General features: G+C 58.2%; 2 protein-coding genes across 4 annotated transcripts; one reads left to right on the forward strand and one right to left on the reverse strand.

The window, feature by feature from the left end:
* Positions 1-51: 51 nt before the first annotated feature.
* EXOSC4 (exosome component 4) lies at positions 52-2,885 on the reverse strand. Its single transcript, XM_061607223.1, has 3 exons — positions 1,619-2,885; positions 1,131-1,337; positions 52-646 (listed from the first exon to the last, which is right to left on the reverse strand). The coding sequence occupies exons 1-3, from the start codon at positions 1,787-1,789 to the stop codon at positions 287-289; spliced, it is 738 nt and encodes a 245-aa protein (XP_061463207.1). The 5' UTR covers positions 1,790-2,885; the 3' UTR covers positions 52-286.
* On the forward strand, positions 1,880-25,725 carry OPLAH (5-oxoprolinase, ATP-hydrolysing). 3 transcript variants are annotated; one of them, XM_061607213.1, is made up of 26 exons: positions 1,880-2,878; positions 4,368-4,559; positions 6,518-6,626; positions 6,798-6,921; positions 8,003-8,198; positions 9,641-9,806; positions 9,907-10,045; positions 10,435-10,502; positions 10,596-10,849; positions 11,456-11,568; positions 13,582-13,752; positions 13,943-14,080; positions 14,179-14,317; positions 17,039-17,151; positions 17,327-17,478; positions 17,614-17,774; positions 18,823-18,924; positions 19,703-19,877; positions 20,070-20,254; positions 21,112-21,258; positions 21,832-21,966; positions 22,430-22,579; positions 23,534-23,691; positions 23,988-24,148; positions 24,520-24,617; positions 24,764-25,725. In XM_061607213.1, exons 1-26 carry the CDS (start codon positions 2,705-2,707, stop codon positions 24,917-24,919), a joined length of 3,876 nt encoding a protein of 1,291 aa, XP_061463197.1. In that variant the 5' UTR covers positions 1,880-2,704; the 3' UTR covers positions 24,920-25,725. The 3 variants fall into 3 exon arrangements, with proteins under 3 accessions (XP_061463197.1, XP_061463198.1, XP_061463199.1); XM_061607215.1 differs by lacking the exon at positions 1,880-2,878 and adding an exon at positions 2,944-3,126 and having other exon boundaries at positions 24,764-25,724; XM_061607214.1 differs by lacking the exon at positions 13,582-13,752.
* The last annotated feature ends 608 nt before the right edge of the window (positions 25,726-26,333 follow it).

The raw sequence follows: 26,333 nt of genomic DNA on the forward strand, positions 1-26,333 counted from the left end.
GGGAACGTTTCTGCAGAGCAGTGTGTACCCAGGTCATGATTTGCTAACTAATCTTTGGAAGTATATTTATTCTTTGATGTGTAAAAAGGAAGAAATTCTATACAAAAATGCTTAGTGCAAACCGCCACAGGTAATGCAACACACACAGTCAGACATCCACATTGCCAGGTTTACCACCTGAAGCAAGCAAAGGGGGACAAGACCATCAGCAGTCGCAGAGGCCTTTCCTCCCACTGGGGCAACGGGAGCCGCAGCCTCGAGCCCTGCCAGGCAGAGGGGAGGGTGCTCACTTGCCTAGCAAAGCAGTGACCTCCTGCAGATGTTCCCGCACCACCTGGTCAAGCACAGCATAGACATCTTTGCAGGCCTTGCTGGCAGCCTCCATGGTGCGCTCCAGGTGGTCCTCATGCAGCCGGGCATTCATCTCCAGCAATGCAATCTGGTCTGACTTGGGCAGCAGCGCCAAGGCCAGCTGGGGGCCACCGGCTGCCTCCTCTACATAGTTTAAGTCAGCCAAGGGTGTGTCTTCAATGAAGCCAGCTGAGCTGGCACACACATAGTCCCGCATAGGGATGCCAGCATCGATGACTGCCAGTGTGGCTGCATTCACGGAGGCACAATAGTTCCCGCCGTCTGCTTGCAAGATCTGGAAAACACAGAATGCCTCCTCAGGACACGGGAGGAGCCACGGCCCCCTCCCTCCAGCCACTTGGAGGAACCAGCCCCGCAGACACCCCGGTTGGCTAGGCAGGGTCCCCGATACACGAAGCTAGACCACAGCCACTATGCACGTGTTAGAATACAAGAGCTGGAGAACTCCACTCTCTCATCCTCTGACAACTTCCCAGGAATTGGGTATGGTTGCCACCTGAGTCAGGTCTCAGTTGCAAATGTGCAGTCACAGCGCCAGGGAGGCCCCAAACCCAGCTAGCATCCCAACAGGTCATCCCATGCTGTGAAGCAAGGCTGACCACTGGCTGTGTCATCCTGAACCCTCCCCCCCAGACCCATGGGATGCCCCCAGAGAGCCACAAAGTTGCCACAAGCACCCTTTCCTCTGGGGGAGACGCCAGGCTCGGGGCTCAGCCCCCTCCGCTGCCACTAGCTGTGCGTGCCCCGAGCAGCCCCACCTGGACATAGATGTCGATCTGGGAGCGGGGGTAGAGCTGCGTTTGGATGGCAGCCTCGAAGGTCTGCTTGAGGTGCAGGGTCATCTCGCTGGCCTTGCGGTCGCCGTGGGGCCGCCGCTTGCGCTCGCCCGTGCTGAAGGTGGCCATGCTGAACTGGCAGTTGACCAAGGCCTGGTCGTGCAGGGCCTTGCTGCGGGAGCCGCGCATCTGTGGGGGGAGACGGGGAGCGGGGAAGCACAAGCCCCGCGGTAAGGAGAGAAGGCAAGGGAGGCGAGCGTGCCTCTTGAGCGGCTTTCAGGAACGCCCCCCTTTCCCGGCCTGGCCCAGTCAAACCGGGGAGGGTTGAGCCCCAGGACGTCCTAAAGCTCTTCTGGGGGGGGAGCGCTGCCCCGTCCCCTCGTGGAAGAGTAGCTCCTGGGCACGGGGGGGGGATAGACGGATTCCTTCCTGGGCCGCGCCTTCAGCGGCAGCACCCCCCACCTACCTACCTCGTGGGGCCCGTAGACGACGGCCAGGGCCTTGGTGTTGCCCTGCTCCAGGTAGGCGGAACCGTCGGCCTGCGCGAAGACGCCCATGCGGGCGCGGATCTGGCGGAGCTCGCCGGCGCGGCGCCCGTCCACGCGGTAGCCCTGCTCCGACAGCAGCTCCAGCCCGGCCATACTCCCCGCCGAGTGGCGGAGGCGGAGTCTCCCGACGTGCTCTGCTAGGCCGAGAGCCGCCGCCGCTCCGCCCCTTCAAGGGCCCGCCTCCCTCCGGGGACTTGGCCGCCGCGTGCCCGTTTGCCGCGCAAGACGCGCCTGGCTTCCGCACGCGCGCGGCAAGCGGTTGCAACGGCAGGCGGGAGCCCGCAGGGCGGGCATGGAGTTCTGCACCCTGCCAAGGAGACGCGATTGCGTCTCTTCGCGGGAGCGCGCACTGAAGTGATGCTGCCAGGAAACGTCTAGGAAGCCAGCGGGGCCCTCGGGGCGCGCGGCGTCGCCTCCCCACCTTCCCTCTCAGGATGAGATGCGGGACGGCCGTCGCCAGCGCCTGAATTTTCTGTTGGGGGGAATGGAGGCGGGGCGCGCTTGGTTTCCTTAGAAGCTGCGGAGCAAAGCCCCCTCCCTATCGCTTGGCCCCGCCGAGGGGAGCGCTGAGGGCTGCCCCCGCCAAGGCCTTTGCTCGGTGACCCCTTTGAACCCCTTGCGGGCTCAGTTTCGCAGGAGCTGCGGGAGGGGATTTGCCCTCGTCTCGGCAGCGGTCTCTCTCCAACCCCCTAACCGAACCCGTCCAACAAGTTAGGCGGGGCGCGGAGCCGCCGCCCCCCGCACGTCGCAGGAGGAGCTCCCACAGCGGAGGTCCCGGGGAGGGGCGCGCCGCCGAGCCGATCTTCGCAAGGCTGCTGCTGCGCCGTCGAGCGAGTCTCCGGGGCGCCCACTCCGGACTGGAAAGGCTGTCACCAGCCCCGTCTCCAGCGCAGCCGGACCCCTCCTCCTAGGAACCCCGGTGTCCTGCGTCCCATTGCTCCTCCGCCATCCAGCCGGCCACTCGACCTCCTCTTGCGCCCACAGGGCAGGCGGGAGCCCGTCTTGGCCATGGCTGCGGCAGGCGCCGGCAAGTTCCAGTTTGCCATCGACCGCGGGGGTACTTTCACCGACGTCTTCGCCCGGTGCCCTGGAGGGAAGGTCCGGGTGCTGAAGCTGCTCTCGGAGGATCCGCTCAACTACAGCGACGCCCCCACCGAGGGTATCCGCCGCATCTTGGAGGAGGTGAGGCGGTTGCTGGGCTGGGCGAAGGACCCTCCCCCGGAGGCCGATAGGTAAAAGGCCCCGGGCAGAACGCCGGGAGCTCCCGCGGATGGGCCGGAAAGAGTGGCCTCCCAGGCTGCGTTTCTGCCACGGAAGCGGCATTAAAAGCAGCTGAACGATAAAATTATCCCAATCCTCTTTCACAGCTGCCTATTGCAAAACAGCAGGGAAAAGCTGCTGCACAACACATCGGGGACTGAAGAGCCAGAGTAGGTGCAGGGAGGGTTCCAGCGTCCCCCCCCCCCCCCGCCAGGCAGCCACCAAAACTCAACTGTAAGACAAACTGACCCCCCCCCAAGCCCAGGTAGAGAAATAGCAGCAAGGACACAAGATACTGTAGTTGGGGGGGGAGGAGTTCCATGACTGGGGTGCAGTTCTGGGAAAGGCCCTGCACCCTTGAGGGCACCCAGATAAAGGCCTCGGTGGCCATCTCAGCTGCTCAGTGGGTGGGTTCAAGGGGCTTTAAGGGTGGCCAAAGGGGGCTCTTTGAATGAAAGGGGTGTCATTGAAGCTCTGTCAGGGAAGGCAGAGCATCAGCTTTGCATCCGGAAGGTCCCAGGTTCAATCCAAGGACCTCTGCAAAATCCTGGAGAATGGTGGCCAGTGAGTGTAGATGATACAAACCAGGTGTGCAAAGGGTCTAATCCAGTACAGGGCAGCTTTCCATCCGCCTACCTTTGGGCCCAGTAGTACAGCTGTTATGCCCCTGTCGGGGGGGCACAGGGTCAGAGCAGTGGGCCTGGCCGGGCCTCCCCCTTCCCTGGCCGGGTGCCTGTTTTCCCTGGCTGTATGCCACTGCAGTGCCCCGGTGGCAGAGGCTTGCTGTGAAGTTGGGCAATATCCTCTAGCTGGCAAACGAGAGGCAGTTTCCAGCTGAGCGAGCGGTTGCGCTGGGGGGCAGCAATTCCTGTGGCATCTTCCTTGAAATGAACCGGTATTGGCTTGTTAACTACTGTAACCATAGTGAATGTTGGTGATTTGCTGGATCTGGACAACGCAGTCACTGCAGTTAATCTTAAACTGACGTGGAAGCTTCTGAATTCTTCCTCGGGCCACTGTGGCAGGCGGGAACTCTCACACGGGAAGGGCCTCTCTCTCTCTCTCTCTCTCTTCCTCGGGTGCATTTGCAAAATGTGTTCTCTTAGTGGGGGGCAGGGGGCAGCTTCCGTGAGGGCAGGTGGGAGGGTTGGGTTGGGAGCAGAGTGGTCTTCTCCTTGCAGTTATGTTCTTCCATGATGAGGACTGGGGTGGAGTGGGGACACTTCCGGAGTTTTATCCCAAAAGGCTTCCTAATAACTCTATGAACCAGCCCCCGGCTGTGGCCTACGGCAGGGGCTGGGCGGGAGCTTTGCCTGCCTGCCTGCCTGCCTTTGGGGACTGTCGTGTTGTGTTGATGTTCGGGGGGGGGATGCGGCCTGGCAGGCGATGACTAACCCTTCATTTCCCCCAGGAATGTGGTGTCCTGTTCCCCAAAGACCAGCCCCTGGACACGTCGCGCATTGAGTGGATCCGGATGGGCACCACTGTAGCCACCAACGCCTTGCTGCAGCGCAGGGGAGAGCGGCTGGCTCTGCTCATCACCAAGGGCTTCCGGGACTTGCTACACATTGGGAACCAGGCCCGGCCCCACATCTTTGACCTGGTCAGTGCTGGGCTCTCTCCTCCTCCTCCTCCTACGCGCTCTTCCTGTTTGCCAAGTGCCGGGGAGGGGGGCAAGGCAGCCCATTCCTGCCCGCAGGCGGTGCCACCTTCCTTGGGCAGCCTGGAGGGGCGGGTGCTGTGCCGCTCTTGGGATTGGCTGCTGCGGCTGGAGCATTTTGCCTGGCTGGGCACAGGAGGGAGCCGGGGAGGGCAAGTGGGCGGGCTGCCGTGCCCTTCGTGGAGCTGTGGAGCCGGCTGACTGGAACCAGTGCTGTGGGGAGAGGTGGGAGAGGGTGGGGTGGGGTGGGGTGAGTCTCCGCTCCTCGTTGGCCTGGCTTGGCTGCAAGATGAAGGCTGGGGAGGGGCTGTCTCTGCAGGCTCGTGGCTCGGGCTCCTTGGACTAGTAAGAGGAGCAGGGCGGCTGCTGTTGTAACAAGCCACATCCCGCCTCCCCTGGATGTGCTCAGCCTCCCCCTGCCCAGGTTGCTGCAGCTCACTCTGGTCTGTAACACACACGCACACACACACACCTGGTTTTCAGTGGGGCGGAATATTTTTCTCAGCCTGGCTTACTCTCCCTTCTCCCAGTTGGGCCCTTGAGGGTGGCCCCTAAGAGTACATAAGGAGCCTCCTTGCTGGGTCACATCAGAAGGTGGGCCCTTCTCGGCCAGCCCCCTGCCTCAAACAACTGTCCAGCAGAGTGTGAAGGCAGCTGGCCTTCCATAGTACCGTGGGGTAGACTGCCTCTGAAGGTGGGGCTTCTCGCCGTGGCTCAGGGCTCCGTGCGTTTGCCTCTTCTTTTTCTTCAAGCCCTCTCTGTCTTCCCGGGATGGCCTCTTGGGAAGCCACTGGCCTGATCCAGCAGGCTCTTCTTATGTTCTTATGTTCTTATGAGAGTGCTGTCAGGACTTGGATATGGCTCTCACTAGACATCCAGGTAGCCTCTGTGGCTAGGAGCGCCTTCTGCCAGCCTTCATAGAATCATAGAATAGTAGAGTTGGAAGGGGTCTATAAGGCCATCAAGCCCAACCCCCTGCTCAATGCAGGAATCCAAATCAAAGCATTTCCCGACAGATGGCTGTCCAACTGCCTCTTGAAGGCCTCATAAGAACATAAGAAGAGCCTGCTGGATCAGGCCAGTGGCCCATCTAGTCCAGCATCCTGTTCTCACAGTGGCCAACCAGGTGCCTGGGGGAAGCCCGCAAGCAGGACCCGAGTGCAAGAACACTCTCCCCTCCTGAGGCTTCTGGCAACTGGTTTTCAGAAGCATGCTGCCTCTGACTAGGATGGCACAGCACAGCCATCACGGCTAGTAGCCATTGATAGCCCTGTCCTATGAATTTGTCTAATCTTCTTTTAAAGCCATCCAAGCTGGTGGCCATTCCTGGAGAGCCAGGAATGGAGAGCCTTGGCTGTTCATGGGCCAGGGTAGCTTGGCGACAGTAGACGGGCCTCCTGCAGTGTGCTCTGTGTGGCTCTCCTGGTGGTTGGTCTGGAAGCTGCAGCTGGTGCAGGATGCTGCGGCACGGTTGCTCACAGGAGTGAGTCATGTAAAGCCCTGAAGAGGTTGAGGGGTCGCCTGGCCTTGCCCCCTGTGTGCAGAACTTGCACCCTTTGCACGTACTGTACGATTATGTCCCATGAGGAGTTTAATCCCTCTTCGTGGTTTTGATTAGTGGCACAGGCAACAGTCTCCAGCAGCAAAAGCCTGGCATGTTTATCACAGCAGAAACACCCGTGGGCAAGAGGGGGGATGGGGGAACCTGTGGACCCTCGACTCCCGTGGTCGTCCGTGACCATTGGCCATTTCTCCGAGCGCCTCCGTGAGAGGGTTAGAGCTGTGTGTCAGTCGCTTTCTTTGCGGATCCTGTCCTGGGCCGTGGGTGAGGATGGCTGTCCCTCGCATTGCCCTTCCCCACAGGTGGCACCTGATCTTTCTGTGACCCCCCTTCTCCCCAGGCAATATCGATGCCAGAACTGCTGTATGAGGCTGTGGTGGAGGTGGAGGAGCGCGTGGTCCTGCATCGCGAGGGATGCCAGCTCTTTGACTCGGTCCAGCCAACCACAGGTGGGAGCCAGGGGCAGGGAAGCTGCTGCCTCCATCTCCACAGGAGCCCACAGCCTGGCCTGGCTAGCGAGGAGGGCTAGTGCTGGTGTTCTGGGGTCTGTGCAGGCGATGGGGAGAGGGCAAGCGGGGTCTCGGACGTGGGCTGTCACTTGGCGTTCTCTTTCTCCCCAGGGTTGACGGGGGAATTCCTGGTGGTGCAGCGACCTGTGGATCTGGATGCCCTGCGGGGGAAGCTGAAGGGACTGTTGGCCCGGGGGATCTGCAGCCTGGCGGTGGTACTTCTACACTCCTACATGTGAGTTCTGTGCCCGATGCTGGATGGAGCCTTTAGTCTGCCCGTTTGGTTGCGCTTCTGGCTGCCATCGCCAGGCATGGGGGTCTGGTCAATGTGCTGTGGGCTGCTGAGCCTGGGCCTGTGAGCAGCCTGCAACCCTTATGAGCAGCGCATATCCAATCCTTTGCAAATATAAAGCCCTTGAAAAGCCCACAGTCACACCAGCCAGGTAGACCCAGTTGACAGGCAGGAGCCCCCTCCCATGTTAACTTGACAAACGTTTAATGGAAAAAATGGGATAGAGGGAGCGATGAAAGAGATTGCAAAGGCAGATCTCTGGTCTGCCAGCCGGGGGCGCATTGTGGACGTGCACCTTGACCCTGTACATCACACGTGGGTTAGCCTTCCCCTGTGTGTGTGTGTGCATGGAACCCCCCCCCCCCCGCCCCACTGGCATGTGGCCCCCTTGCTGGACACGCGCATAGAGATTTACCTGACCTTGGGTTGCCAAGCTAGGGAAAAGCCCTTTAGGCTGCAAACCTGTGCACTCTTACTTGGGAGTAAGGGCCTCTCCAGACTGGTGTTTTGTGTGTGTGTGTGTGTGTGTTTGGAAGTATTCCGCAATGTGTCATTAGCATGACAACAGATGCATAATTTTTGTTCATTATAGTAGTTGTTTTGCGATGCTTCCCCGTGGGGCTGCTGCTGCTGCTGCACTCTGCCCCCCACTCCTCCCCCCCATCCTTGCAGCTTCCCTCCCTCCCTCCTCTCCCTCTGAGGCCTCCAGTTTGGCTGGCCTGTGGGATGCTGTGGCTGCAGACCACATGCCCTGGCACATGCTCTGGTAGGCCAGCTGCGTTGCGCCAAAGAGTGGCATGTTTGTGTTTATTCTTCAGTGCCATAACATTTGCAGACCGCTTTGCAGACCAAGGATATGCTGCCCGTTCCCACCAACTGAGCCCCAGTTAATGAGCCCCAGGTTGGGATCTGCTCCGAGCCAGACTGAGCAAAGAGCTCCCTGCTCTGCCGTCCTGTGTGCCCTGGCGGTGTCCCTGGCACAGCCCCTCTTTCTCACTGGCTGAGCCTCTCCCGCCTCCAACAGGTGGCCGGACCACGAGCGGCTGGTGGGGGACCTGGCCCAGGAGCTGGGCTTCCAGCAGGTCTCTCTCTCCTCTGAGGTGATGCCCATGGTGCGGGCAGTGCCCCGAGGCTACACCGCTTGCGCTGATGCCTACCTCACTCCTTGCATCCGCCGCTACCTGAACAGCTTCCAGGCCGGTTTTGCTCACCAGCTGCAGGTGAGAAAGGGAGGGGGGTGTTTCCTTCCTCTTCTTTCCCCGAAGGTGATTGGGGTTCTTTGGGTGGGTGGAGGAGAGCCCGGCACTTTCTTGTACAAACTTCGTTTCTTGCAAACAACCGAAGAGTGGGGCTTATCCTGGGAGATCTGTGTTCAAGTCTTACCTCTGCCAGGCTCTGACTGTGGGGCTTTCTGTTCTCTGTAAAATAGTAAGATGTGGCCTGCTTTACAGGGTTGTTGTGAAAGCAAATAAGAAAAGTCTGTTGGACTTGTCAGTCAAATGATCCATGGTATAACTTGCAGTTGAACTCTCATTCCTCTGAGTAGATGGGGGCCCAGTAGGGACGAACGCTTGTCATTGAACACCAGAAAGCAGGAAGTGGCTGGGTTGATTCCAGTCTATGGACAGGCAGGGGCCCTTGCTTGCCTCTTATCCCACTGAGCGGCTTGACATGCCAGCTGACGAAGGCGTATTCCTGGCACTGGCTCGCTTAAAGAGGAATTTCCGCCAGAGCTGTTGCTTCTCTGATACGGATGCAGCCCTGGGCTGGGGCATTGAGGATTAGCATTTTGTATTTCAGTGCCTCATACCGGCTTGCTCCTGCCTGCAGGGTTGCTCTTGGCAGAGCCTCGCGGCTGGCTTACGCTCTCCTCTTCCCCCTTGGGCCCCCATCTCTCAAGCCCTTGGGAGAAGGTAGGTCACTGGCCCGTTTCCAGGGCCTTGCTAGGAGAGGTGGAAGAGGGCTTGCTCCAGCAAAGCGCCTCATAAGTTCTCAAGCAAGGGCGCAAAACCTGAACAGGAACATAGGAAGAGCCTTATACCAAGTCAGGCCACTGGTCCATCTCGCTCAGAACAGCCTGCACTGGCTGGCAGCAACTCACCAAGGTTTCAGGCAAGGACTCTTTCCCAGTCCTGCCTGGAGACGCCGCCAGCGGGGATTGGACCGGAGCCTTGTGCAGGCCAAAGAGGCGCTCTGCTCTTCCCCTTCAGACAGGCAAATTGTGCCTTTCACATGTTTTGCATGTTGGTTAGTAGGCCAGGATTGTTTGGGAAGGAGCTGGCAAGCGAGGTTTTCATAGGGCTGGAAATGGCCCTGGAGAGCAGCCCTAATTTATTGAACTGACTGCCCTGCCTCCCAGCATCCAAGAGGTGGAGGACAGAGTCTGTGGTTTCCCGTCTCCTGATTTTGTCCTTGCAACAACCCTACAAGGCGGGTTAGTCCGTATGGTAAGGACTGGCCGATGAGCTTCATGGCTGAGCAGGAATTTGAACCTGGGTCTGCCTGATCCATGGCTGGCACCCGGTCTCCACCCCCACCTGGGCGCATCACAGCAGGGAGCGAGAAGGGAATTCAAGGACTCTTGTCAGGTGCAGCAAGGGCCGCCTGTGGCCCCTTGGACAGCTGGCCTTGCCCTGCTCCCATGGCCTGTCTCCCTCCGCAGGGCGTGCCGGTCATGTTCATGCGCTCCGACGGCGGCCTCAGCCCTATGGAGACCTTCAGCGGCTCTCGGGCCATCCTGTCGGGCCCAGCAGGGGGAGTCGTGGGCTATGCCACCACCACCTTCCGCCAGGCGGACGGGCAGCCCGTCATTGGCTTTGACATGGGAGGTAAGGGGTGCTGCAGGAGGGAGAGCAGAGGAGGCAGGGTGCTGCCAAAGGGCTCAGGCCGACAGCTGACGTGGCCTGTGGCTTCCGGGCTTCTCTGCAGGCACATCCACAGACGTGAGCCGCTACGCTGGGGAGTATGAGCATGTCTTTGAGGCCCTGACTGCCGGCATCAGCATCCAGGCCCCGCAGCTGGACATCAACACCGTGGCAGCCGGCGGGGGCTCTCGGCTCTTCTTCAGGTGCGCCCCTTTGCCTTCCTCCCCGCTGTCCTCCATGAGCTTCCTGTCCCACGCCCCAGCCCCAGTCCCTGTGGCGTGGTGGCGCCTCTTCCTCCTGCGCTCGGCCTGGCCAGTCGCCTCTTCTCACCCTCCTTTGATGATGAGGCAGCTGGGAGACGTCCTCAGGATCCCAACCACCTGCCCCCTCATGAGGACCATCTCCTTGCTCCTCTCACCCCACCTCCTCCGCCTCACCCCAGCTTGTTCCCGTCACTGTGTTGTTCTCTTCTTGCCTGGTCTTGAATTTGGGGTCTGTTCATTCTCGCTGGCAGTTGCCCACCCCTCCCCATCTGCATTGACACAGCAGTGAATTAACCTCCTCCTCCCGCCTTTCCTCCCCCCCATTCCAGGTCCGGGCTGTTTGTCGTTGGCCCTGAGTCGGCAGGTGCCCATCCTGGCCCCGCTTGTTACCGGAAGGGTGAGGCAGCCGTGTGGGGCAGGGCTTGCGTGGGGGCAGTGGGGGGGGGCAATGTCGCGTGTCTTACTGCTTCCTCTCCCTTCTTGTTGCCAGGGGGGCCCCTGACTGTGACGGATGCCAACCTGTGCCTGGGCCGCCTCCTGCCCAGCTACTTCCCTCGCATCTTTGGGCCCAGCGAGGACCTGCCACTCTCGCGGGAGGCCGCAGTGCAGGCCTTTGAGGAGCTGACTGCCAGCGTCAACGCCTTCCTGGGTGCCAGCTCACCCCTCAGCGTGGAGGAGGTAGCCATGGGCTTCATCCGTGTGGCTAACGAAGCCATGTGCAGGCCCATCCGAGCCTTGACGCAGGTACAGGGTTGCCATGGCTCCTTGCCCTCCCCTCCCCCAGGGCCACCAGTGCGAGAGTCTGTGTGTGTGTGACTCTGCCCCCCTGCTGCTCCAACCCCCCCCCGCTGCTCCAACCCCCCCCCCCCGCTCAATACTCTGAAACGTCAAGCAAGCATCTATCGGGAGGCTTGACCTGACTTGACCAGAAAGCCTTTTCTACGCTCTGTAGGGCCCCAAGTCTCACCTGCTGGGCAGAGAGATTAGAGAGCTGCAGGGGGGGGGAGCTGCTGCTGGGTGGGAAGACAGGAGAGTAGCTGCAGGCGAGTCGGGCCTGGCAGCCTCCAGCCAGTTTTCTAGACCCAGATCCAGTGAAGTTTAAATGATTTCCGGTGGAGTTCTAGAATGCTTTGATTTGGATTCTTGCATTGCGCAGGGAGTTGGACTTGATGGCCTTATAGGCCCCTTCCAACTCTACTGTTCTGTGATTCTAAGTGAGAGGAGGTGGAGGTGGCCAGGCTCAGAAAGAGGGGAGGGGTGAGGGGTTGAGCTCCACTGGGTGGGAAATGGGGGGGGAGAGGGGCATCAGGAGGGAGGTCTGATGCAGCTACCCTGCCTCTCTCTCGGCAGGCCCGGGGCCACGACACCTCGCGCCATGTGCTGGCCTGCTTTGGCGGCGCCGGAGGGCAGCACGCTTGTGCCATCGCGCGGGCCTTGGGCATGAGCAAGGTCTTCATCCACAAGTGAGTGTCCGGGGGGTGGATGGCGGGACGGAGGCGAGGCTGCAGCCCAGCAGCACTAAAGGTGGGAGCCGGGGGGGGGGGAAGGGTCTCCAGCCTGAGGGCTGCTGGGCGGGCGGGGGCTCTGTGGCCAGTAGCAGGAAGAGCCACATTCCCGCTGCTTCTGGACTCTGGGCCAGGAAGGTTTGTGGAGGGGAGGAGGAGGAAGAGACATTTCTCCCCCCCCCCCGGTGTGGGCGTAGGGAATTGGAAACGCCCCTCTCCTTGTTGCAGTAGCTGCTGTGGGGAGAGGGATGAGGCTGGCGAGTTGCTGGCCCCCCTTTACCCCCTCCCGTCAGAGCAGGATCCTTTGGGGAACAAGCTGGGCTCGGCACCCTCCCTTTCACTCGCCATGGAGCTGCTAGCGGGTGGCCAAAGCAAGAAGGGGCCTTTCTTGTTTGGGTTACTCCTGTTGGCACCATCAGCAGGATTTGGCCGGTGGTGCCCAGCATGCCACTTCAACTGCCGCCTTGCAGCATTTGCTCCGCACTCGTCATGGACAAGAGCAAAATCTTGGCTGGAGCTGGTTGATGTGACATCTCCTGCCCAGCCGGTGAGCAGCCCTCTGCTTTGCTCCCTGCTTGACTTGGCAGCTGCTTTGAGCATGGGCTGGTCTGGGCCTTGACTTCCCTTTGGGGAGAGACCCCCCCGGCCCCCCTTCCTTTACCTCTGCTCCCCCATGCAGAGAGAGAGAGAGAGATCCCAGACTCCTCTTCTGGCTCCCTCCATGAGCCGTCTGCATAGAAATCCTTGGCCTCATGAATCCTGGCTACTTCTTAGGTGTGACATTTGTTGGCCCCAACAAAGACGCCATTTCCATGTTTAAGAAGGCTGGTGCCCTTTGTTGTCTGTAGGGGTGACCTGAGTGGTCGCCATCTTATGCATATATGCATGTTTGCGTCTGAGTATACCTGGCAGGGAAAACCCTTTTCTCCTGTGGAGAAGCTGTTCTGGGCACTGGAAGGGTGACTTTGAGGGCAGCACCCCCAAGAAAGAGATTGCCTTTCCCAGCAAGCACCTGCCGCTAGGCAAAGATGCAGGCACGCATACGCACATGCGCGCACATGCATAGGCAAGTGTCCTCTCTGGAAGTTTATTTATTTATTTATTTGATTTATATTCCACCCTTCCTCCCAGCAGGGCCCAGGGCGGCAAACAAAAGCGCTAAAAACACTTTAACCATCATAAAAACAGACTTTAAAATACTTTAAAACAAAATATCTTTTAAAACATTTTTTTTAAAAGCTTTCAAGACTTTTTTTTAAAAAGGTTAAAAACAATGGGTTTTTTTTAAAAAAAAACTTTTAAAAACATTAAAAAGCAATTCCAACACAGAAGCAGCCTGGGATTAAGGTCTCAGCTTAAAAGGCTTGTTGAAAGAAGAAGCCCTCAAGTTCTCAGACTCTCCCTGCCGGGTGTGGGATGCGACAGGAGAGCCCTCCATCTTCTCTTGGCCAGCGGTCTCCTGCGCACAGGCCTGTTTTTCAGCCTCCAAGGCTAGGAGGGGAGGAAATCCATGTGTCTGTCTGTCTTTGGAGGAAGGCTTTGTGGGACGGATGGGGCTGTGATGCATATTGGGGAGGGGGAGGGCCTCCCGTGTCCTTTGGCTCCTGAAGGGGCCCAGAGGGAATGAGGGTATCAGAAGAGCCTGGCTGCTGGGTCAGGTCAAAGGGGGCGCATCTGGTCCAGCATCCTGCTCCCACAGTAGTGAGCCAGCTGCCCCAATGGGAAGCCCTCAAGCAGGACGTGAGCGCAACAGCAACTCTCCCCTCCTGCCGTTTCCAGCACCTGGTATCCAGAGGCATCTTCCTCCAACGGTGGAAGCAGAACAGAGCCATTGTGGCTAGTAGCTGCTGATAGCCTTATCCCCCGTGAATTTGTCTGTTCCTCCTATAAGAACATATTGGGGCTGGGGTCTTGCAGGCCCTTGCTGTTCCTTCAGCCCCTCTCCCCACCTCTCCCTTCTTCCTCTGACAGGCACAGTGGGATCCTGTCAGCCTATGGGCTGGCGTTGGCCGACGTGGTGCACGAGGCCCAGGAGCCCTGCTCCCTGGCCTATGGGCCTGAGGCCTACGCCCAGCTGGACCGGCGTGTGGCAGCTCTGGAGGCCGAGTGCGTGCAGGCTCTGGAGGCCCAGGGCTTTGCCAGGTAGCAGTGCCCTTGCGGAGCGCAGCGGAGAGTTTGGGTGGGAGGAGGCAGGGGCCAGGAAGCCCGTGCAGGCCACTGCAGCCAACGTGGGGCAGGGGTGGGGGACTCATCACACTTTGATCCAACCTTGTGGAGCAGGGCAGTGTGCAGGTGAGATCTAGGAAGCTCACCCCCCGTTGCCCTCCAACAGATCCCAGATCAGCACAGAGGCCTTCCTGCACCTGCGCTATGAGCGGACTGACTGCGCCCTCATGTGCTCCACCAAGGGCTACCCGGCTACCCCCGAGTCCTGTCGCACTGGGGACTTCCGCGCTGCCTTTGCGGCCAGGTCAGTGAGGTCCTCGCTTTCTCTCAGCCCGGCACCACAGCTTGGACCATGTTGGAATAAATTGCACCATGACGCTGGTCCTGCATTGGCTCCATCAGGTACCTGCAGGAATTTGGCTTCACCATCCCAAGCCGGGCCATCCTGGTGGATGACGTGAGGATAAGAGGCACAGCCGGTTCTGTACTGGGCCAGGAGCAACCGGTGGCTGACAGCAAACAGCCTGCCCACCGGGAGATGGTGAGAAGCTTCCATGTTTGCTCGCTCGCTCTCCCCCGCCCAACCTCCTACCCCAAATTCCCCTTCAGAAAGGCTGCCCAAGGGTGGAGGGGGGGCGGTGGCAGGCGCTCCTTCCCTCTTCTCCACCGGGGGTGGGGTGGGGGGTTGTGTCTTTCGTTTTCATTTCTTATAAATGGCCATCTTGTCCTTGAGCGGAAGGCAGCAACCATTTTAAAACTGGAAGCATCTACCTTTGTAAGCAACAGTGAAAGTGATCCCAACCTCCTTTCTGGCCCCTGCAGTCGTCCTTGTGTTGGGCATCCATGATTTGAGCTCCTGATGCTCTTGGGGGGCAGGGGATGTCATCTGCGACCCCGCCTTCCATCCTGTTCAAGCCTGGCAAAGTTCTGGGGCAGTCAGACTCCTTTACTTCCCGTCAGTGCACTTCCTGTGGAAATCCCGTTGACTTTTTCTACCCCTCCAGAGAGCGATCAGGCGGTAGCATTGAGGAAACCTCGCAGGACAATGAATAGACCAGAATACGCCCACTGCACTCGTGCTCTGTAATTGTGCCAAGAACTTCATGCAGAATACCCTTGCAGGAAAACCACCAGCCTGCAGGGGCCCAAAGGTTCCCATGGGGCATCTAGTTGGTCAGTGGGAGGAAGGGGGTGCCAGACTACATGGCTCTTTGTATCTTCTTGCGTTCCTAATGCCTTTGGCGGAGGACATCTGGCAGCACTTCTGGTGACTGACCAGGCTCTGAAGTCGGGGGGATCCCAAAGCTGGGGAAACGGCTGCCTTGCATGCCCTCCCGCCGACTGAGGCGTCTCTTTGGCTAGGCACTGGCTGCCCATTAGCGACTGAGGCAAGTCCAAGGCTTTTCTGTTGACGTTTAAAGCCCCAAACAACTTGGGACCCAGATAACTAGCAGGCTGCCTCCCCCAGTACAGACCAAGCTGGTCCTTCCTATCTCCCAAGGAGACCCTGTTGGCTTCCCAGGACCGGGAGACAACACGGAGATGGGCCTTCTTGGCAATAGCACCCACCTTCTGGATGCCCTCCTCTGGGTAATTGCAGGGGCAGCCATGGTCTTGAAACCCCTTTACACCTTACCGGACTTCACTCTAGAGTTTTGATTTGGTCTTTATTGTATTGAGCAGGGCACATAAGGAAATCGTTTTGCACCCCACAGGCCAAGAATGGGGTAGGGTGGGATGTGGTGCCCTGAAGCATCTTGACGGACCAGAGGAGGCTGGGTGCAAAACGTGAGCCAAGCAGGGTGGATGTCGCCCAATGAGGGCCTCCCTGTGATCAGCGGCTGTGACGCCCAAGTGGCAGAGCCTGTTGCTATGCGACAGGGAGGGACTGCTCCGGCAGAGCTAGCTGAGAGTTCCTCAGCCACTTTCTGTTGTGACAAGACAGTTGCAAGCGAAGCTATTGGCAAGGTGGGTGAAGTGAAGGGCAGGTGATGCTCTTATGTGAACTGCTAACACCCCCCACTTTAAAACAAATCTGTGAAGGAGGGTGTCAGAGAAGTGCCTCCCCCATTGCAGCCATCTTGGACCTTGGAGAGCCTGCCTGCCCCTTCTGCTCTAATATGTCCGTGCCAGCATCTTCCGTCTGCTGAAGACACCCTTTTTTGCAATTCTGTGGGGTGGGGAGTCTGCGTATAGGCTGCATTCTGAGGGCTGCTCCACAGTGATGGATTTCCCAGCATCTGGAGAGGCACTAAAATGTCGCCCTGAGCAATTCTGACTGAGCGTACGAAGTGTCAGCGCAGTGGTCCATCTAAGGCAGGTGTGAGGAGCCTGTGGCCCTCCAGATGTTTCTGAATGACAACACCCGTAATACCTGACCATTCCCCATGCTTGCTGAGGCTGATGGGAGATGTAGTTCGGCCTTCACCCTCCGGATGTGGCTGATCTAAGCCCAGACTTTTCTCCTCCATCTTTCCCTGATCTTGTGCGCTCCAGATGTTTTGGACTGCAGTTCCCATCAGCCCCAGCATCATACAGCTGTGCTGGCTGGGGATGATGGGAGCTGTAGTCAAAGCATTCAGAAGGGCACCCAGATGGAGGAAGGCTGGTCTCCTCTAACTGGGAGCAGCTCTCCAGGATCTCAAGCACTTTGTCACTGGAGATGGCATGGAGTCAGCCTGGGCCCAGACAACATGCCCATGCTTGGCCTCTCCCAGTTTCAAACGCTGTATTTTACTAGCTCTCTTTATTTCATTACGCTTTTATTTCAAAGACAACACGTGTACTGATACAATGCATATTCCAATGGACCATTGAAGAATTGCTGTTGCAGTAAGGAGAGGGGATTGCAATGCAGGTTGCGTTGTCTTCCCCGCTTCCCTGAGCAGCTGCTGCTGCCGCCGCCGGGTAAATTTCCCTGGAAGGAGAGGAGGCTGGAGACATTCATAGTCTTTTTGTGATATCTTTTTCTTTACCAACATACACATCCAGCCTGGGGGAGCAGGCAAGTACCCAAAGGGCTTGCGCTAGTTTTTCAAGAGGCACTAGGTCCCCCCAAAGCAAGCAGGGTGCTCTGAGACCCTCACGCAGAGAACTTGCCCTCTGTCAAAAAAACTTGTGTTGCTGGCTCTTAAGGGCCATGCTTAAAACTGCCGTTGCATTTCACCCTGCTGGGTTTGTACAAGGTGGGCTTTTTCGGCCCTTCCAGAAAAGGGGTCCCAAAGCAAAGCATCCAACCCCCATCCTGGTTTTGCCCCAACAGGTGTCCCGCTGTTACTTTGAGGGTGGCTACCTGGACACCTGTGTCTACCTGCTGGAGGACCTCACCTGGGGCCACTCCATACCTGGCCCCAGCATCATCATTGATAAGAACAGGTGAGGGAGGGCCAGGCAGACTGGGGGCTCTGGGACTCTTCCCTCCCTCCCCTGGGAAATCCCAGCTTTGGCCCTTGTTGACTGGGGGGGGGAGACTTTTTCCAAGGAGGGGGAGGGAGAAGGCGGGGGATGGGGTCTTGGAGGAAGGAACCAGTCTGCAATTTCTGTGCCTCAGCACCATCCTTGTGGAGCCAGCCTGCACGGCCTCCATCACCCGTCTAGGTGACATCTGCATTGCAGTGGGATCCGGGATGGAGCGCCCTGTTGGCCCCCAGATTGACCCCATTCAGCTGTCCATCTTCTCCCATCGCTTCATGAGCATCGCAGGTGAGCGTGGAGCATTGTGTTGTGCTGGGGGGAGGGGCAGCACACAAGTCTGCCTCTGTCCCTGCGTGGGCAGGGGACCAGGGCTCCTGACGGAAGAGCCTCCTGACCCTCTCCTTCCCCCCGCCCTCCCAACAGAGCAGATGGGACGCGTTCTGCAGCGCACGGCCATCTCCACCAACATTAAGGAGAGGCTGGACTTCTCCTGTGCCCTCTTTGGACCCAACGGGGGACTGGTCTCCAATGCACCCCACATCCCCGTCCATTTGGGTGCCATGCAAGAGACGGTCCAATTTCAGGTAGGGGCATTATTGGCATGATGGATTAAATGTTCCTCCCTCCCTCCTAGAAGGAGTCCGGAGTGGCAAACGAGAGATAAAACACTGAAAACGTCTTAAAACATCTTTCAAACAAAAGACCTAAAAATTTTTAAAACATAAATATCTTAAAAAAAAAAAACACTTTAAAAACATCTGTAAAAGCAATTCTACTGGGAGGGAGGGTGGGATAGAAATCAAATAATTAATTAATTTAAATAAAACACCAACACAGACACAGACTGGGATAAGGTCTCAACTTAAATGCTTGTCAAAAGAGGAAGGTCTTCAGTAGAATCCCCTCCCCTTAAATATTAGGCAGGCACCATCTCTGTTGTAATTTTGGTGCCTGCTGAAGACCTTCCTCTTCCAACAAGCCTTTTAAGTTGAGACCGTATCCCAGCCCCGAGACTACATGATAAGGCGGACTTTCAGGTATCGTCTTCCGCAACCTGGCTGTCAACTGGGACCCAAGCCAGGAAGGGGCTTGAGAACTTGGCTCTCACCTTCCTGCTCTTTCATGTCATCTTGAGGCTTGGCCACGTGTGAGGACCCTTTGGCCATTCAGATGTTGCTGAACTTCCACACTTGTGAGGTCTGATGGAGTTGTAGCAGCCTGTGGTAGGCCTGGGCTAGTCCCCAAGAACTCTGGCTCTGACCTGCCCTGGGCTTTGAGCCTCAGTACAGATTCCTTTGACAGGATTCTGTGGGTGTCAGCCTTTGCTTGATCTCGGGCCCTGTCGGTGTGTCCTCGGTCCCTCCCGGTCATATTTTCAAGTGGCCCAGCCCGGGCGGGCAGAAACGGGAATTGCTTTACAGGCTAGAGGACTGGAAGCGTTGGAAGCATTTGCTGCTTGCTTGCGCTGGTCTGGATTGCATGGCTTGGGGGCGGCCCTGCCTTTGGGAACAGGGGAGTCTCTGGGTCCCTCCTGACTCCGTGGTTCAGCTGCTAGCTCCATCCCAGCAAATGTTCCCCCCCCCCAACACTTTCCCACCACACCCCTGCTTTCTTCCCTTGGTGCCATTCCAGATCCGGAACCTGGGCTCCGACCTCCATGAGGGGGACGTTCTCTTGAGCAACCACCCATGTGCAGGGGGCAGCCACCTGCCTGACCTGACCGTCATCACCCCGGTGAGTTGGTGGGCCATTTGTCTTGCCCCTCTGGTATCCCTCTGTGGGGCAGCCTGGAGGCTCCCGTGCAGTGCCGTAACTAGCTGTCCATGTGTCCTGTGCAAGGTTTTATTTTTGGGGCCCTTAATTATTTAATTTATTTTTGGGCCCCTTAAACCATGACATAAACATTCACTCCTGTCGCGCGTGTGAGACGTCGATCAGTCCTGCGATTCAGTCATTCAGATGTTGGTGAGCAGAGGGTGTCGAGGGCGTCCAGGGACTGAGCGACGCAATGGCCAATCGCTAAACCGCTAAATAACGCAATGGGCTGCCTGGGCCCACTCGACGCACTCGGTTCACCGACATCTGAACCGCACAGCAGAGCGTGGCAGCAAAATTCAAAATTTGAAAATATTACATTTGACCATTTTTTTTGTCAGTTCCATTTCAAGGCTCCCTTCGTCCTGGGCCCTGTGCACCTGTTGCACCTGCCTAGTTACGGCACTGCTCCTGTGTGTTAGAGCCTTTGCCCCAGGGATGGAGCCTGGGCTGGCTCCTCTGCTCTGGAGACCAACAGCCGCATCTTCTCCTGGCAAAGGCTTCACATTGAAGACCCTGCTCCATAATTGACGTGTGACTTGTCGCTGTGTACCACCTTTGAAGCTGGGAATACAAGCCTCCAGAAGCCCACCCCATAGCTCCATGGGCCTGGCTTCTGCAATCACTGCTGTCCCGTTGCGACCTGGGGCTCCCTCCTCGGGCAAGGAGCATGCTCAGCCCTTCTGCTCCGTTGCAGGTTTTCTGGCCGGGGCAGCCCAGGCCTGTGTTCTTTGTGGCCAGCCGGGGGCACCATGCAGACATTGGGGGGATCACACCTGGCTCGATGCCCCCACACTCCCGCTCCCTCCAGGAGGAGGGGGCCGTCTTCATTTCCTTCAAGCTGGTCAAAGACGGTGTCTTCCAAGAGGAGGGTATGTCCCTGCAAAGGGGGAAGGAGGATCCTGAGGCTGGGGTCTTTGGTACTCCGGGGATGGGTCCGCGTCCTTTCATGCGGGGATTCGGGCCCACCTCCAGCCTTCAACGTCCCTTGTGCCGGCAGGTGCTGGGACAATGCTGGAGTGCCCTGGCACCTCTTTGACGTCTGTCGTCGCCTTCTCTTCCAGCGGTTACTGAGGCCCTGATGGCTCCAGCTCACACCCGTGGCAGCAGTGGCACACGCAACCTCCACGACAATCTGTCTGATCTGCGTGCTCAGGTGGCAGCCAATCAGAAGGGGATCCAGTTGGTGAATGAACTGATTGGTCAGTACGGATTGGAAGTGGTGCAAGCATACATGGCCCACATCCAGGTGAGGAGGAAGACGGGGAGTGAGCTGTCTGCGGGGGAGGGGGCATCTCCCATCTATCTGGTGCGGCTTTAAATGAGCCCTTGCAAATGAGAGATTCACGTAAAAGAAGATGAAAAATCCCTCTTGGCTTCTAAAGAGAGGAAGCAATCTTGCCGTTCCATCCGCAGGCCATAGCTTGGCACCTGAGGCTGTTCAGATCCTCAAGGCCTGTTTTCTTTATGAAGCCAATGAAAGAATAATGAGACCAGCCAGCCGAAAATGTGTTCTTGCCTGGAGCGCCTTCCTCCTCTCTTGAAATGCAGCTCTGAGGCTGGCAGGGAAAGCTGTTCTGTGCTCAGCTGGGGGCCAGCTGGAGCAGGCGGGCGGAGGCGGGGGCAGGCAGGGGGAAGAGAGGAAACAGCCCCCCCGCCCTATAACAGCTCAAAGGTGGGGGGCGTGAGAACTGGGCTCTCTGCATGACAGCCCTTTTCCTCCTTGTGGCCCTCACCTGTGGGGCCGTAGAGGGGGGCTGCCTCACCATGTCTCAACATCTTAAAAAGTAGAATCCTATGAGAAGCATACCACTCAAATGTAGAATAGCTTCCTCAAAGACTCTTGCATCCAGCGGGCATATATACCTCCGGAGCTTCTCCCAATATAAAATGAAAACGATGCCAATGTTAAAAAGTCAACTAAACTCTTGCCATAAATACCAAAACTGCCCAGTTCTGACACAGGCAGGGCTTTGCTACAGAGGTTGGGGGGGGGGTGTGTGTGGAGAGCCTGGGGGAGGGGGGGACTCGCTGTTTTTTCCCTCTCTGGGCTTTCAATGTTATAATACACGCACACACTGGTTTCCACCCCCCTTCCCCCCTCAGGCCAATGCAGAAGTAGCTGTACAAGGGATGCTGCGAGACTTTGCCGCACGCCAGGGGGAGCCAGGGTGCCCTCTGCTGGTGGAGGCGGAGGACTTCATGGACGACGGCTCCCCCATTCGCCTGAAGGTGACTGTGGATCCCCAGGAGGTGAGCACCAAGTTTATTTAATTATTTATTTATTTATTACATTTATATACCACCCCATAGCCGAAGCTGTCTGGGTGGTTTACAGCAATTAAAAACATTAAAAACAAATATACAAATTTAAAAACACATTTTTTTAAAAGAACAGTTTAAACAGAAATTACTAACATGTACAAGTACTTCGAATAATACAATGGTCTATAATTGGGCTGCAGTTGATGCAGTGATGGGCGTTGTGATGTTGTGCAGATTTATCATCAGGGGGACTTTCTCTCTGCTTGTGGGATTTTCATTGGGCACCTGGTTGTCCACTGCCTGAAAGAGACAGGTGGCCTAACGAGGCCTTTGGCCTGATTCAGATTTGCCTCTTCTGACGTTCTGGTGAGCAGTGGGGTCTGGATGGCGATGGGTATGGGAGGGTTTTTGTTCATGCATGCAAGCGAATGCAAAAAGCAGGACACAGATCTGTGGAAATCCTTGCTCTTAAAGGTGGTGCTGATTACTTCCACATGGAATCGGGGCAGGAGGCAGGGACTGTAGCTGAGATCTCAGCACACGCTCTTTCCTCCCCCGCAGGGCAACGCCGTGTTTGATTTCACCGGGTCTGGCCACGAGGTCTACGGGAACTGCAACGCGCCTCGGGCCATCACCCTCTCGGCCCTGATCTACTGCTTGCGCTGCATGGTGGGCCAGGAGATCCCTCTCAACCAGGTGAGGCAGCTGGGGAGCAGTGCCTGGCTGGGGGCAGGCCACAGCCATGAGCCCCTGCCTCCCCTCAGCCCAGCCCTTGGCCACAGAAAGGGCTGGAGAAGCAGGGGTGGGGGGAGGAGGTTTTGAGCCCCAGGTGGGATCCTCTAGGGTGGGGGGCAACAACCCCACTCGAAAGACATGGGTCCTGAGCCACTGTGGCAGGAGCATCATCCGGTGGGAGAGCCCTGTGCCCAAGTCGGGGAGTTTAGGGTCAGGGCAGGCGGGGAGCCTGTGGGGGGCTGCAGGACTCCCAGTTCCCACCATCCCTGACCATGGGCATGCTGGCTGCTTGGGCTGCCCGCTGGAGGGCCACACGTGAGCCACCCCTGCCTCAGGGGGCCTGGTGCGGCTTGGGGGCTGTCCTTGAGTCCTGGCTGGGGCCTGGAGCTTCTCTCTCTTTCTCTCTGCGTCCCTCGTCCTGCAGGGTTGCCTGGCACCCGTGCGGGTCATCATCCCCAAGGGCTCCATTCTGGATCCGTCCTTGGATGCCGCCGTGGTGGGGGGCAACGTGCTGACTTCGCAGAGGGTGGTCGATGTCATCTTCCGTGCATTTGAGGCCTGTGCAGCTTCTCAGGTGTGTGTGTGTGTGGGGGGCAGGTCAGCTTAGGCTAAGTAGGGGTGGCCCGAAGGAGGAAGGTGTGGGGCGCTCCCAGCTAAAGGGGACAGGGGGCAGCCATGGGCTAGTGCAGCTTTTAGGTCAGCAGTAGGGAACTCCCCCCTCCCAGCATGGCCAATGCTCGGGGGGGGGAGGAGGTGGGTGATGGGAACTGGAGTCCAGAGACCACCCGGAGGTCCCATCCCACCCATACATGCTTTATGTCACAGTTCACAAACATCTGTGCTTGCAGTTTATGCACAGCTGAAGAACGCCTCAAAATGGTCCATTTGTCTGACACAGTTAGAGAGAAGGCTACTGTTTTTCAGAAGGCAACTTGACATAAATAGTGCGGTCTGTCTGCGACAGGGCCAAGGCCAATCCCCCCTGGCAGATTGGGAGAGCCCCACCCCGCCCCTGCCAGTCAGGTAGACCCAGGGCCTCGCTCTGCCAGGCAGCTTCCTGGGTCCTTACCTCCCTGAGGCCAGGCTAAGCGATTGCCTGCCACCCCCTCCCTCCCTCCCTCCCCCCCTTATATTAAAAGCTCTGGTCACCTGAGACTCGGGAAAGGCCACTGGCTGCTTCTCAACTGAGGATGCAGACACAGCCACGCAGTTACTGGGGCAAATCTGTGGGGGGGGGAGGGGGGGTCCTGGGTTTAGGCTGCGGATTCCAGGGCAGTCAGTCACTCTCTTGGCCACGCAGCCTTCACCTTCCCCCCCCCCCAGGAAAGGGGCCGGTGGGAGGGTTCACCTGCATGTTCCCCTAGCTGGTGGAAAGGCCTCAGCCTGGGGGGGGGCTCAGCGGGGAGTCTGTTTCCCGCCATCCTGTGGGAAGAGTCTGATCGGGAGGGGGGAGCAGGAAGATGCCCCCACAGCACAGGAGGGGGGGGGCCTGGGGGGCGGCTTCCTCACTGCCTCGGCCTCTTTCCAGGGCTGCATGAACAACGTCACATTCGGGAATGAACGTGTCGGCTACTACGAGACCGTGGCCGGGGGTGCTGGGGCAGGACCCCATTGGCATGGGCGCAGTGGGGTGCACACCCACATGACCAACACCCGCATCACCGACCCTGAGATCCTGGAGAAACGGTGGGGGTTGCTGGGAGTGTGGGGCCTCTGGGGGCCCGGAGTCAACATGGCTGGGGGGCGGGATGCACCTGTGCCAGAGGAGGGGGTGTCTGTGCCCTTTTCATGCAGCTGAGTAAATGGTGCAGACATGGGGTTGATATGGCTCACTCTCGGGTGCCCTGCAGTGTGGCACGTGTCCTTTTCCACAGGAGGGGGGGCCTCCTCTTTGTGTGGAGGGGGGTTACTCAATACTCCTACTTTGCGCGTATCATAACCCTAACCGCACCCTCTCCCTCCCTCTGTCTCCCTCCCATAAGGTATCCTGTGGTCTTGAACTGCTTTGAGCTAGCCCCGGGCACAGGGGGAGCAGGGCACTTCCGAGGCGGGGACGGGGTGCGCCGGGAACTCCAGTTTCGGGAGGCGATGGTGCTATCGGTGCTGAGTGAGCGGAGAGCTTTCCGGCCGTACGGCCTGCGAGGTGAGGGGACTGCATGGGCCGGCTCCAATCCATCCCTCCGCCCCCCCCCCCGTTCCCAGTAGGTGTGGGGGCTGCAGGATGGCCCAACATCCACACAGATTGCCAGGGGCGGGAAGGGGCAGTCACAGAGAACGTTTGAGGTCTGGAGGAGGCGCTTGTGCCGGATCTGGAACTCATCAAGAAGCCAGGGCAGGGTCTGGGGGGGGGAGCGTTGCGTGTCTGAGGGGAGGGCATGTGCTACCAGCTCTGTATGATTGGAGGCCCTCCCCCTCTCCTCAGTTTGGCTGTTGGGCTGTCTACTCCCCCACACCCCTGGTAATCTTCGTTATCCCCCCCCAATTGATTGCTTCCCTCCTCTTCCTCCCTGGCAGGGGGTGAGTCTGGCTCTCCAGGCCTGAACCTGCTGGTCCGGCAGGACGGTCGGACCATAAACCTGGGTGGGAAGACGTCTGTGGAAGTGTCCCCTGGGGTAAGGATTCAGTGCCCGCGTGTGCACGCACGTGCCTCGGGCACTCTTCTTCTTGCCTGCCTGTCCCTGGGGGTTCCTTCTCCTTCCAGGGGGCATTGCCATGGCAGGGAGCCCTCCCTCCAAGTCTTCCTTGTACTTCCTTCCAGGACATCTTCCTCCTGCAGACCCCTGGTGGAGGAGGCTTCGGACCGCCCACCATGCCTTCTGCTTCCCCCAAAGGGCAGGGAACATCCCCCGGAGGCTGGCCCTTTGTGGAGCGAGGAAGCCTCTATGACTACCGCCTGGCTCAGGAGATGGCGTGATGGGCATGCTGGCAGGGAGGGTTGTGTTCTTGTGGGTATTATTTGGCCATTGTGGGGAAGACACAGGCGCAGTGGGGCGTAGGGCAGACGTGGAGACAGGAATCCCATGGGGTGCACATAGCCCTGTGGGCCTAGCTCTCGCTCTTTGCCATGGGAGGGATGGAGGGGGGAAGAGGTGTGAGGAAGAGGAAGACACAGTCTGAAGTGGATATACTGTATTCCTGTAGTATGTGTTTGGGGGGGGGAATGTGTGAATATCAGAATCCGCAACTCCACTTCTTCCCACAAGGGGGCAGCAGGGCCTGACATTTGTCCTTGAGCCAGACTGGCGGGGGGGTGGGGGGAACATCCTGTGACCCCAGGGCTGCTAGGAATTCATCTCCCCTAACTTGGGAAGAAAGGAGACCCTCCCAGGTGCTCAGCCGTGGCTGCCACTTCTGGCTGGCCGTCGCTTGCCCACAGCTCTGCCTTCACTGCTTCAGCCTTGCCCGCTGCTCTGAGCAAATTCCCACCCCCCCCCCAGCAGCCCCTCCTCTGCGGAGGAAGACCCTTCTCCCAAACCAGGCTCTGCTGCGCAGCCCCTCTCAGCTAGGGTCTTGTTCGGGCAGCATCCGGCCTTGGGGGAAGCACTCTGGGTGCAGTCCCTGGGGAGGGGGACCTCCGGGGACAGCAGGTTCTGCAACAGGAGCCCCTCATGGATCTCTTTGTGGAGCTTGGCTGGGCCAATTCATGGCTTCCCTTCTTCAAAGTTCAAGGGCTGAATAAACATGGAGCAACCAGTTCACCATTTGGCTTGTGGTCAGTGGAGTCATTTTCAGTTGGGGTGGGGGCTGGTGGTGGAAGGACCCCCTCCACCCATTGCACCGATGACCCTGGCCACTCCATCTCCAAAGGGGCGGTCTTTCCTCAGCGGCCTCTTTCCGTGGATGGGAACAGGATTTGGCTGGCCCTTTCTTCCAGCGCTTGAAGAAGCCATTGCAGTGGCTTGCTCCTTGCTAAGATGCCACTCTGTCTTCTAGGGTCAGACCAGTAAGGAAGCTTTTTGCAGCACTAGGAATCCAGGCCCCCCAGAACAAGGTCTACCCCCACCTCTCTCTCACACACACACATATGTACGTCATGTGCTCCAGTTATCTCTATTTAGTGATCCCCACACGACGATCATAACTTATTAGTGGCGTAACTCCAACAGGGAAAATTCTTGAAATGCCACCTCAAAGATTAGCACTTTTCTCCCAGCCAGAGTATTCCTTTCTATTTAATAATACAATATTTCTGGATTAGAGCATTACTCTTTTTGAGGTGGGGTGGGGGGATGTTTGTTTACTGTGCAATGCCAGTTGTGACCTTGCTTTGCGTATCTATGCATGCTCTGAACGTTTGCATAACACAAGGGAGGAGGAGGAGGAGGGGG

The sequence above is a fragment of the Rhineura floridana genome, chromosome 1, assembly GCF_030035675.1.
Source record: "Rhineura floridana isolate rRhiFlo1 chromosome 1, rRhiFlo1.hap2, whole genome shotgun sequence".
NCBI lineage: Eukaryota > Metazoa > Chordata > Lepidosauria > Squamata > Rhineuridae > Rhineura > Rhineura floridana.